The sequence below is a fragment of the Eucyclogobius newberryi genome, unplaced genomic scaffold, assembly GCF_026437365.1.
Source record: "Eucyclogobius newberryi isolate DKJ021-1_F unplaced genomic scaffold, fEucNew1.0.hap1 SCAF_20, whole genome shotgun sequence".
Lineage (NCBI taxonomy): Eukaryota > Metazoa > Chordata > Actinopteri > Gobiiformes > Gobiidae > Eucyclogobius > Eucyclogobius newberryi.
The window spans coordinates 6,103,697-6,115,861 of record NW_027315835.1 but is presented as its reverse complement, the minus strand read 5'-3'; the positions used below and the strand labels follow the sequence as shown (position 1 = coordinate 6,115,861).

The following is a 12,165-nucleotide window of genomic DNA, read 5'->3' as shown; positions in this document are numbered from 1 at the left end:
ACTACTATTACTACTATTACTACTATTACTACTATTACTACTATTACTACTACTACTAGCCGGTTCTTCGTCAGACTTCACTCTTCTCTCTGGTCTGGTTTTGTCGGCAGGAGCAGCAGGCGGAGCTCAGGGCCCAGGTGTCCCGAGTCCAGAGGAAACTGTCCGAGGCCCAGAGCGAGAACGTCCGTCTGAAGGAGGAGCTCGACCAGGCCCAAAGACTGGTCCCGGACCTGAGGAGACGACTGGAGCAGAGCGTGAAGGACAAGCAGCTGGAGAAGGTACGAGACTTTAGTTTAGACCTGAGGAGACGACCGGAGCAGAGCCTGAAGGACCAGCAGCTGGAGAAGGTCAAGTTCAAAGGAGCGGGTGAAGGTCAGAGCTGGTTTTGTAGACCGTTTCTGTGACGTTTCAGAAAGGTCGAGAGCGAGAGAAGCATCTGGAGAAGGAGCTGAGAGCCCTGAAGATGGAGAACACTCTACTGCAGCAGGCCTTCCACAAAGTACATCCTCTGCTCCATCCGACCCTCGCCTCTGATTGGCCGTTGGTCTAAACTCTGCTCTCTGATTGGTCGTCAGGTGGAGCAGGAGCGAGACCAGCTCAAAGACTCTCAGCTGCAGTTGGAGCTGGAGGTGCAGCGCAGGAACGGCCTGAAGGAGGCGCTCTTGCAGAAGAAACTGTCTGCACTGAACCTGGAGCTGCAGAGGAACCAGGTGTGGACCGGATCTGGGCCGGAACCAGAACCGGGATCTGGGCCGGGATCTGGGCCGGGATCTGGGCCGGAACCAGAACCGGGATCTGGGCAGGGATCTGGGCCGGGACAAGAACCGGGATCTGGGCCGGGATCTGAGCCGGGATCTGGGCCGGGATCTGGGCCGGGATCTGAGCCGGGATCTGGGCCAGGACAAGAACCGGGATCTGGGCCGGGATCTGAGCCGGGATCGGGCTGAGGTCCTGGTCTTGAACTGGACTCTGGTCAGGTTTAGATCATGACAGACGCGTCTCAAACGCTCAACAATGTTTTATGTCACATTTAGATCTGAAAACAGACGACGTGAGAAGAAAGAACCGAATCATTTAATCTGACACACATTTAATGACACTTAGAACATTCATTTTAGATCTTTGTCACATCAAAATGTTTGTTGTTTGTGTTCTGAGCCTCTAATCACTCAAAGACAGTGAGGTGAAGGTTCTGAGCAGGAGAAAATATGGTTTGAAAGAGTTAAAGAGGCAAACTATGATCAAAAAGAAAAAAACATCATTAAATAGGAGTCAAACTTCCTGTTGTTTATAATGGAGTTTTAAATCCCTGGAGAGGTCGACGCCCAGAGCATTCAGAGGCTAATCAGGTACTCATGGAAGAGAAAGACAGTGAGCCAGGGACAATAGGTAAACAAAGAGGTTTAGTTTGTGGTGAAACCAATAACACCTTTTCATCAGGAGGTCCCGCCCGGTGGGCAGGGCCTACCCAGAGTAGGATAAATATCTGAGTTCCCGGTCTGGATTTGCAGATTTAGAATGACTCTTGGATGGGACTCAAAACTTCCAGATGAAACAACTGAATCTTTTTCTACAATGGAACACTGCTGGACGAATGAGGGATTACACCGACAAGTTCTACTTTGGGCTATTTGGGCCAGAAGCCTTTTAGCAGAAGCCTGAGGGCCATAGTGTGGGCCGCCCTGATAAAGTGAACCACCTGAAGAGCAGCACAAATCTAAAGCCTAATATAATCCTGCTTCATGTTCCATAGGTGTTTCCTGATGTGCAGAATGACACTCAAAGCACTAAACAAGCTGCTACAGATATAAGAATTACTCATGATGTTTCTGTGTTGGATTTGAGTCACTTTTTGTGCTTCCTGAACCTCAACACAAACATTTCCAGGTTTTGCACATTTCTGATGAGTAAAAAAAGGTCTGATTATGTTTGATCCTGAGAAGATAATAAATAAATACAACAGTCGTTTGTCAAAGTCGCTCAGCTCGAGCCTGAATCTGCTTCAGTTTGAGGCGTTTTCATGTTTGGACAAAATAGAATGAAGAATTTAAAACAATTGAACATTTAAACGTTTAGTTTGCTTCATTTTAATTAAGTTTAAACATCGAGATGTTAATCGTCAACTGGGGTTGGGGAGCTGGACCATGCCTCCTCTCTTTAATCACACCTCTAATTACCCAGAAGCCCTATGTATACAGGCCTATCCACAGCATCTCTTGTTGTCTCTGCTCTCTCGACAGAGACGATCAGCCAGAGCGTTCGCGTCAACAAGAGTCGGGAGCAGTTTTCTATCAGATTCTGACCTGTTCCCAGTCTGAACTTTCAGTCAGTTGTGTGTCCACTAGTCACGGTCGCTGAAGGACTCGCCAACGCATGTCTCCTCTCCGCACGCGCCTCTCCCACGGACTCCACGTCCGGGCGTTTACACATGCACACAAACCTCTATTCCACAGCAACAGATCCCGCCAGTTGCCGCTCCCGCGCGCACGTCGCGCCCGTGCGGTGCTCCGGACACCAGAGACCGGACCACATCGGGCCGAAGTCGGAGGGCACTTCTTTCAGACGCTATGATGATAAATATCCACTTTTCGTCAGCCTCCACACTTCCTGGTTCCCCATCTGGAGTGCGCACCGCTGTTAAGATAAGATAAGATATTCCTTTATTGTCCCACATGGGGAAATTTCATTGGTGCAACGCAGGTAGATACAGAGGTAGATACAGAAGAACAGATCACTTATGGGAAGTCTGAAAAACACTTTCAGATGAAGATCTCCTATGAATAAATAAAAAACTCCCATAGACAAATAAATAAATAAATAAATACCATTGCATGTGATCACGACAGTAATTGCACATGAATATGTGTCACGACAGCACATAGATTGCACATGAATTTCACAGTAATTGCACATGAATTTCACAGTAATTGCACATATGACAGAATTGCACATGGTTAGGTCAGTATTGCGAGTGTTCAGGACTAACAGTGTTTGTTAAAAAGTCTGACAGCAGCAGGAAGGAAAGACCTACGAAACCTTTCCTTCACACATCGAGGGTGGATCAGTCTCTCACTGAAGCTGCTCTCCAGAGCAGACAGAGTGTCCTGCAGGGGGTGACACTCATGGTCCAGCATAGATGTGAATCTATCCACCTCCTGCACCGAGTCCAGAGCACAGCCCAGGACGGAGCTGGACTTCTTGATGACTCTGTCCAGCCTCTTCCTCTCCCTCTCTGTGATGCTGCTGCTCCAGCAGGCCACACCTACAGGAGCTGATGCCACCACAGAGTCGTAGAAGGTCTTCAGGAGTGGCCCTGTCACTCCAAAAGACCTGAGTCTCCTCAGGAGGTAGAGCCGACTCTGGCTCTTCCTGTACAGTGCGTCTGTGTTATGAGTCCAGTCCAGTTTGTGGTTCAGATGAACACCCAGGTACTTGTACGAGTCCACTCTCTCAATGTCCCGTCCCTGGATGTTCACTGGTGAGGGGGCAGTGGGGTGGCGTCTGCGGAAATCCACCACCATCTCCTTGGTCTTCCCCGCGTTGATGAGGAGGTGGTTCCGCTGACACCAGTCCACAAAGTCCTGCTCCAGTCCTCTGTACTCCGCGTCATCGTCGTCCGTGATGAGTCCGATGATGGCAGAGTCGTCAGAGAACCTCTGCAGGACACAGCTGTCCGTGTCATGTCTGAAGTCTGCAGTGTAAAGGGTGAAGAGAAAGGGCGCGAGGACAGTGCCCTGGGGCGCCCCCACACTGCAGGTCCGAGTGTCAGACACACAGTTCCGGGCTCTCACAAACTGGGGTCGGTCTGTGAGGTAGTCCAGGATCCACTCTGCCAGGTCATACTCCACACCAACCGTCTCCAGCTTGTCCCTCAGGAGCAGCGGCTGGATGGTGTTGAAGGCGCTGGAAAGATCGAAGAACAGAATCCTCACAGAGCTGCCAGGCTTTTCCAGGTGAGAGAGAGAGCGGTGCAGCAGGGAGATGACGGCGTCCTCCACTCCGATGCCAGACCGATATGCAAACTGCAGCGGGTCCATGGCTGAGCTCGCGGTGGAGCGGAGGTGGTCCAGTGACGTCACCATCACTCCACAGGCCTGCAGCTCGACCTCAGCTCCCCCTGGTGGTGGGAGCCAGTGCACTCCACTCCCTCGACATGCATTCCTCCATCCCTCCACCCCCTCTACACCTACTGCTACAACACACTGCTACAATCTACAGCCCCCCCCCTCTATTAAAATCATTTTTAACTGCAGTAGACCTTGAGAAAGTCATACATGCTTTTATTACTTCAAGATTGGACTATTGCAATGTCCTTTATACTGGAATAAATTAATAATCTCTTTCAAGATTACAGTTAGTACAAAACGCAGCCGCTGCTTACCGGGACAAAGAAATATGAACACATCACTGGCGGCCTTGCATTGGCTTCCTGTCAAATTTAGAATCCAGTATAAAGTGGCATTGACTGTTTTTAAATCACTACATGGACAGGCTCCAGGTTGTGTCTCAAACATGCTCAAGTTTTACACTCCATCACGCTCACTAAGATCTGCATCCCACACACCCCCTGGACACACCCCGTACCCCTGAACACACCCCGTACCCCTGGACACACCACGCACCCCTGGACACACCACGTACCCCTGGACACACCACGTACCCCTGGACACACCCCGTACCCCTGAACACACTCCGTACCCCTGGACACACCCCGTACCCACACACAGAAAGGTGACCGGACTTTCAGCAATTATGCTCCGCGCCTTAAATACATTAAATTAGCATCTTCAGTGACTGTTTTAAATCTCTTTAAAATAGACTGTTTAAAAACCTATTTTTTCAGACTTGCTTTTAAACAGCTACTGAGCCTGTGAAAGGACTGGAATCTTATGCCACTTTTATCTTGTCTCTTGTCTGTATGTTTCTTCTGTGGTTTTTGTTACTGTCTGTTGTTGTCTGCTGTTTGAATATTTTTTTTTATCTCTGTCTTTTTTATTGTGAAGCACTTCGGATTTTAAATGTGCTATACAAATAAAAAAATACTTACTTACTATCAATGTACCATCTTCAATGCGCTGGCTCGTTACCATTCATTATCATTCTGGCGTAAGCTATCTTTTCGCTCTCCGCTCATGCTTACTATACTACACTATTCTGACAGTTGCTAATCAAGCTGTTCCTACTCTTCTTATGTGAAGTCTCCGCTTTTTTTTCTGCCAACTCTTGCAACCTTCACACCTCTTAGGCTCGCAGTTCATGCTTTCACTACATTACTATCACGTCGCGTCGCTGTTTGGCTTCGCTGCCACTGGCATCTTCGGATATTCTATTTGTTGCAATTCCGACAGTTTCAACAGTGAACATCTTCACATTTGCATGCTGGCTTCATGCCACCTTCGCCTTCGGGCTTCTGCCATATTCCATGCCAGCGCTGCTCATTTTCTTTCACCCCTAACCCCGTTCATCATTACCATTACGCCGACTCATGCTAGGTCTTGCTGTTCCAATCCACACCAGCAGCTTCGCTCGCTCCAATCCCCGACGGCAGCCACAAGCTTAAATATTTTCGTTCGACCATCAGACTCTCCTCGGATGATTCTTTCTCTCAGTTCAAGGCTCAAGGGAAGGCAGCTTGTTTCTGGCTACTCTAACGGGTCCTCGACGTCTGTTCGAGTTATACCCCACTATCTTTCCGGACATTCATGCGGGTTCGATCAGTTAGAAGGCACTCATTCGACAACCCGTCTTTAGTAGATAAATAAGGGATATTCTATTATGCCGCACCGCATCATTTTCTAGACTCCCCTCTATCAATCCGTCACTTGCATTGCTTACACTCAAGTCACCATAATCGGCCAACTAATGCTCACAATTCACTGTCCCGAAATCTGACGCTCTGAGCCGAACTTCGATTATCGTCCCAATTCCTCTTCTTCGATCTTTAGGAACCATCTTAAATCAGACTACCCTCTCATCTGTCTTTCATTCCACTCATTCTCAATCTCATTCAGCTCTCAATTAAGTTCCCTCATCCATTGCTCATTTTGACTCCATTACTATCTGCAGCTCGTCAACTCCTACATCCATGCAAGTATTTTGCTCTCCTCAACCTTTCTATCTGCTCCGGAGCAAGGCGACTCTACCACGTAATCCAGTTTTTAATGATTTCTCGTCCAAACCTCAATGCTATCACTCTTGCACCTCTTTCTTACCCATGTACTTCCATCGTCGACCCACAAGCATTGTTTTTACACCAACCGTCTGACTTGTGAGCGTATTGGGGCACCGCCAAGTCTATCGCACTCACCTGCTCTCCGTATCTTCCAAATTCATGGCCTGAAACTCTTTCAGAACTCTATTCAAATGCACCAGTATTAATCCTCATCTCCAATAATGGACAGACGGATTTTAGATTCCATCCAGCTCCTCTCCAGAGAGTCCTTGACTATCCAGCTCCTCTTCTCTCGTGCCACTCGGTGACATTATTTTCAGTCAGGTTTACGTCGAGATCCAGATCATCTCCCCTCATTCATCTTGAAGTCCTGAGTCTCTACCTAGCCAACTCTTTTCTTCTCTCTCTTTTTTTATTTTCTTCTCTCTTTTTTTTTCAATTTTTTTCTCATTTTGAAGTTGTAGCACATCTTATTTTTAATCCTTTTTTTGAAGTCAGTAAAAATAAAATCACAAAGAACTCCAAACTGTCCTTCAGATCATGAGTGAAGAATGTGGAGTACAACAAGCTCAGTAAATTAGTCTAAAAAGATGCATAATTTTGTATCTTTATCTTCACTGCCAACTTCAACACTGTAACAGTACTGCAGTACTGCAGTACAAGTACTTTGTTACTTCTTTTGCAGACTGTGTTTTTTGTAGTTTCTCCAGAGCCGTTTACAATGTTGTACAGTGTGATTTAAACTCATCGTGACATGATCAGAGCAAAAACCAGAGTCTCCTGATAAACCAGGCTTTGCCTCGCCCCTCTTCCCTCCCTGACTCCTCCCTCTTCCCTCCCTGACTCCTCCCTCTGCTGTTGCAGACTGAAGCAGGAAACACTCTGTGCGTTTGCTCAAAGGCACCTCAGCGACTTCAAAGAGGATTTAAATCTATCAATATATTTAAATACTTTGATTCTCTTCCAAATACCAAGAGTCAACAGCTTGTTTTAAATCTTTATGAAAGCATTATTTTAAAAGTGACTTGTTAAATCTTTATTTGATTGAAAGACATTTTAAAGCAGATAAAGGTATAATTATGTGACTGAATCGGTCAGGTTCAGTTTTCTCTCTTTTCCTCCTGGTGTTTGACTTTTCTGGTGGAAAAGACTGATTTTAGAGTCACTGATGTTGACCTTGTGTTTCAGAGATGTCCTCCACAAGTGAAAGGAGCTCTGAGGAGACGTTCTGGTGCTCCATCTGTCTGGAGGTGTTCTCTGAGCCAGTGTCCACTCCATGTGGACACAACTTCTGCAAACGCTGCATCAGTGAGGCCTGGGCCCCTGAGGGCCCCTGCACATGTCCTCTGTGTAAAGAAGTCTTCCACAGGAGGCCACAGTTCAAAGTCAACTGTTTCCTCTTGGAGATGGTCTCCAAGTTTAAACTAGAGGCTGAAAAGTCAAAGTCACAGCGTTCCAAATGTGGAGATGTGTCATGTGACCTCTGCTCTGAGCCCAAGCTGAAGGCCCTGAAGTCCTGCCTGGTCTGTCTGTCCTCGTTCTGTGAGACCCACCTCCAGCCTCATCTCACAGTCTCTGGACTGAAAAGACACCAGCTGATGGAGCCTGTGGAGAACCTGGAAGACAGGATGTGTCCCACACACCAACGCCCCCTGGAGCTCTTCTGTGGAACTGACCAGAGCTGTGTCTGTACCCTGTGTGGCCTTTTAGAGCACAAGAACCATGAGCTGTTGTCTCTGGAGGAGGCGTGTGAGAGCAGGAGGTCCTCTCTGCTGCACACTCAGGCTCAGAGCCAGCACATGGTGGAGCAGAGGAGGCTGAAGGTCCAGGAGATCCAGCGCTGTGTGGAGCTCAGTGACACAGAGGTTCACAGAGAGAGGGCTGTGGGGCTGCACAATGTGCCTGAACGCGTTCATCATTTTGGTGAACGTGAACTGAACAGACGGTATTACTGCTGAAGAACGATAATATGAACGCGTTCATTCTGGTGTCAGTGAAAGACACTTTCATTCTTGTTATAGAGACTTCCAGGCGAAAAACACACCGTTACGTTGCCCGACCAGAGCCTGGCAAGTGTGAGAGCTCCGAAGTTGTAGAGGCCGATAGAGCAGACAGAGATTTCGCGTGTCTCACCGCACTGCACATGCGCATCAAAACAAAAAGCAGCAGAGCAGCAGGAGTCGCCCTACGACCAGTTACGTGAGTTTTATGATAAGGTCGGTGAGAATGGGTTGGGTAAGGATTCGAAATTGGATATGAAGATGAAATCTGACACATATTTTCAGCATTAAACCAATTGCTGGTTGTATTTGGACTGTGGAAGTAATTTAAAAACATTACAGCATAATATTGAAAAAAATAACTGAACTAGTTCATTTTTTGGAGCTGTGAACTTAGTTCAAAATTTCAAATTATGAACTATGAACTGAACTAGTTAATTTTAAAATGTGTGAACTATGAACTCAACTAGTTCATGTAGGAAGTGAACTTTCCCAACACTGGGGCTGCAGGCCTTCACTGATCTCATGCAGTCTGTTCAGAGGGTTTTGGGTTCAAGTCTCTGCTTTGAGCAAACTAAATGTTATGTATGAAATTTCTAGAAATTAGGACATGTTTTTAAATGTTTTATCAATAAATCTGATTCTTTAATAATTAATAATAATGTGAAATCTTCTTAAAGTGACAGATATTTTTTCTCTCACGTCCCACCTGATGAAGACACTGGAGCGGCTGGTCCTGGACCACCTCCGCTCCACTGTGAGCTCAGCCATGGACCCGCTGCAGTTTGCATATCGGTCTGGCATCGGAGTGGAGGACGCCGTCATCTCCCTGCTGCACCGCTCTCTCTCTCACCTGGAAAAGCCTGGCAGCTCTGTGAGGATTCTGTTCTTCGATCTTTCCAGCGCCTTCAACACCATCCAGCCGCTGCTCCTGAGGGACAAGCTGGAGACGGCTGGTGTGGAGTATGACCTGGCAGAGTGGATCCTGGACTACCTCACAGACCGACCCCAGTTTGTGAGAGCCCGGAACTGTGTGTCTGACACTCGGACCTGCAGTGTGGGGGCGCCCCAGGGCACCGTCCTCGCGCCCTTTCTCTTCACCCTTTACACTGCAGACTTCAGACATGACATGGACAGCTGTGTCCTGCAGAAGTTCTCTGACGACTCTGCCATCATCGGACTCATCACGGACAACGATGATGCGGAGTACAGAGGACTGGCGCAGGACTTTGTGGACTGGTGTCAGCGGAACCACCTCCTCATCAACGCGGGGAAGACCAAGGAGATGGTGGTGGATTTCTAAATGTTTCCTTCTGTTTCATTCCAGCCGCTTTAAGTCCTTGTTGTGTTCAAGTGTTTAAGAATATTTGTTCAATTGATCATGAGTTGATCAGATGTTTGGGGAAGAACAAAATATTTACATTTGAAAAATAAAAAAAAATTGCAGTGAAACATGAAACATGTGTAACTTCTGTTCTTAAACACATTTACTTTGGTGACGCTGTAGTTTAGAGCTCTGAAATCTGAACTTAATCCAAGAATCCGTTTGTCGTCTTCTCTCAAATGTTTATTCGCCAGGCGAGTTTACAAGGCGACTTTGAACTCGTTTTTATCACTGTAAATATATAAAATGATGAGTTAGGCCTGGGTCATAGTTCAGCTTCAGGAGAATAAAACCTTCACTGTTCTGTCCTGAGTGATCGGAAACCTGCAACACTCGTTTATGTTCTAATTTTGACTTTATACCCGTACAGAGTATCGAGATGGAGCCCCCATCCTGAGTCTCTACCCAGCCAACTCTCATCGATCCATCATCGATCTATCATCACTATTATCAATAAACATTCTCTCATATTCTATTGTTGTGGCGTGGTCCTTGCTAGTGAAGTCAAATGTTGTGTTGTTCTTTCAGTTGGAGCCAGAACTGAGGTGATTTGAGTCCCTGGACCAGAGACCGGGTCCAGTCCAGGTCCAGATCTTGATCAAGTCCAAAGACCAGACCAGAACCACAGTCCAGACCAAGTCCAGACCAACAGCGCTCTGAATGCTTTTTACTGACTCATTTCTTTTTGTGGACAGATCCACGTTCTTCTGAGTTTTCCTTCTCTTTTTTTTCTCTTTTTTCTCTCTCTTTCTCTCTTTTCTTTTCTCTCTTTTTCTCTTTTCTAATTCATTCTCTTTTTTTTTCTAATGTTTTCTAATTTTGAAGTTGTAGCACATCTTATTTTTGATCCTTCTTCTTTTAAAGTCAGTAAAAACAAATCACAAAGAACTCCAAACTGTCCTTCAGCTCATGACTGAGGAATGTGGAGTACAACAAGCTCAGTAAATTAGTCTAAAAAGATGCAGTATTCTCTTGTGTAATGTAAAACTTTCAAAATAAAAGCACAACTCACTTTGGCTCCAGTTTTTTCTTTTACTTTGTAGAAAACAGTATTTGGAAGCTTTCTGAAGTTTGAGGCTCTTTTTTGCTCAAAAAAACGCAGACTTTTCTCAAGCATCATTTTGTATCTTTATATTTACCGCCAACTTCAACACTGTAGCAGTACTGCAGTACTGCAGTACAAGTACTTTGTTACTTCCTTTTCAGACTGTGTTTTTTGTAGTTTCTCCAGAGCCGTTTATAATGTTGTACAGTGTGATTTAAACCGTCATCGTCACATGATAAGAGCAAGAACCAGAGTCTGCAGATAAACCCGACTCTGCCTCGCCCCTCTGGCCTCCCTGACTCCTCCTTCTTCCATCTCTGACTCCTCCCTCTGCTGTTGCAGACTGAAGCGGGCTTCAAACCCTCAACAATCTGTTCCAGCACAGGTCAGTGTTACTAGGCCTACCACTATTACTGCTATCACTTCTGCTACTACTATTGGTGGTGTAGTTTGGTACTAGTTTGGTAATGACTCTTTCATTCAACTCAACATTAGTTTGTCAAATATCAAAATACACTGCAATAAATGTCATTTCTGTGGAAGTGAAAGTCAAACTTTAAAGTCCTCCATTTTGTCGTTGTTCTTTTTCTCTTCAAATGTGGATCTGGAACAGTTTTTACTCAATTTAATGTCGAACTGTGAAACTGGATCAGAATGTAAAGAGGATTTAAAAATATCAATATACTTTGATTCTCTTCCAAATACCAAGAGTCAACAGCTTGTTTCAAATCTTTATGAAAGCATTCTTTTAGAAGTGACTAACCTTTATTTGTTAAAGTTAAACCTTTATTTGATTGAACTCTGAGACTTTGAAGACATTTTGAAGCAGATAAAGGTGTAAATATGTGACTGAAGTGGTCTGGACTCGATCTGGTTCAGCTTTTTCTCTTTTCCTTCTGGTGTTTGACTTTTCTGATGGAAAAGACTGATTTTAGCGTAACTGATGTTGACCTTGTGTTTCAGAGATGTCCTCAAGACCCCCTCCACTTTCTACAGCGCTGCCCTGCACTCACGCCCCCTGCTGGGATGAAGGAGTGGAGCAGCGTTAGCTTTGAGCCGGAGACGTGTGAGGGCAGTACAGCCCGGGCTCTGTCTGAGCTGGAGAAACATCTCTCTGAAGACTTTAGCAAACTGTTGAAACAAGTGCCTTCAAGATTAGAACTACTGAGAGTGCAGCAGTTTGTGGTGGACGTCACTCTGGATCCAGACACTGCTCATCCAAAGCTTGTTCTGTCTGAAGATCTCAAACAGGTTCATCACACTGATTTGAGGAAGAAGCTCCCAGATTCTCCTCTGAGGTTTGATTTTGATCTTTGTGTTTGTGGGAAAGCAGAGTTTCTTCTCAGACAGGTTTTACTTTTAGGTTCAGGTCAAAGGGAACAGAACCTGGGACTTAGGAGTGGCCCAAGAGTCCATCAACAGGAAGCGAGTCATTCTGAGACCTAGTGATGGATTCTGGTGCATCAGGTTGACAAACAAAGATAATTATTGGGCTTCTAAAAGACTATGACTCGTCTGTCTTTGCAGCGAGCTCCTCAGAAGGGCAGGGTGTTTGTGGACTATG

At 46.0% G+C, this 12,165-nt stretch overlaps 2 protein-coding genes across 2 annotated transcripts in view; both read left to right on the top strand.

Moving 5' to 3' along the window:
* Positions 1 to 10,120, top strand: part of LOC140369209 (dynein regulatory complex subunit 4-like) — a 16,862-nt gene extending 6,742 nt beyond the window's left edge. The window contains exons 7-10 of the mRNA XM_072456484.1: positions 111 to 278; positions 413 to 499; positions 576 to 710; positions 10,085 to 10,120. Of these exons, the coding sequence (XP_072312585.1) occupies positions 111 to 278; positions 413 to 499; positions 576 to 710; positions 10,085 to 10,105 (411 nt within the window). The 3' untranslated portion in view covers positions 10,106 to 10,120. The remainder of the gene's footprint in view (positions 1 to 110; positions 279 to 412; positions 500 to 575; positions 711 to 10,084) is intronic.
* LOC140369419 (E3 ubiquitin/ISG15 ligase TRIM25-like) lies at positions 7,358 to 8,130 on the top strand. The gene has a single exon (XM_072456768.1). It carries the CDS (start codon positions 7,363 to 7,365, stop codon positions 8,128 to 8,130), a length of 768 nt encoding a protein of 255 aa, XP_072312869.1. The 5' UTR covers positions 7,358 to 7,362.
* Positions 10,121 to 12,165: the final 2,045 nt, after the last annotated feature.

What these genes read in the sequence shown, in the direction of transcription:
- LOC140369419 (XM_072456768.1), top strand. Translation starts at nt 7,363, where the DNA reads ATGTCCTCCACAAGTGAAAGGAGCTCTGAGGAGACGTTCTGGTGCTCC.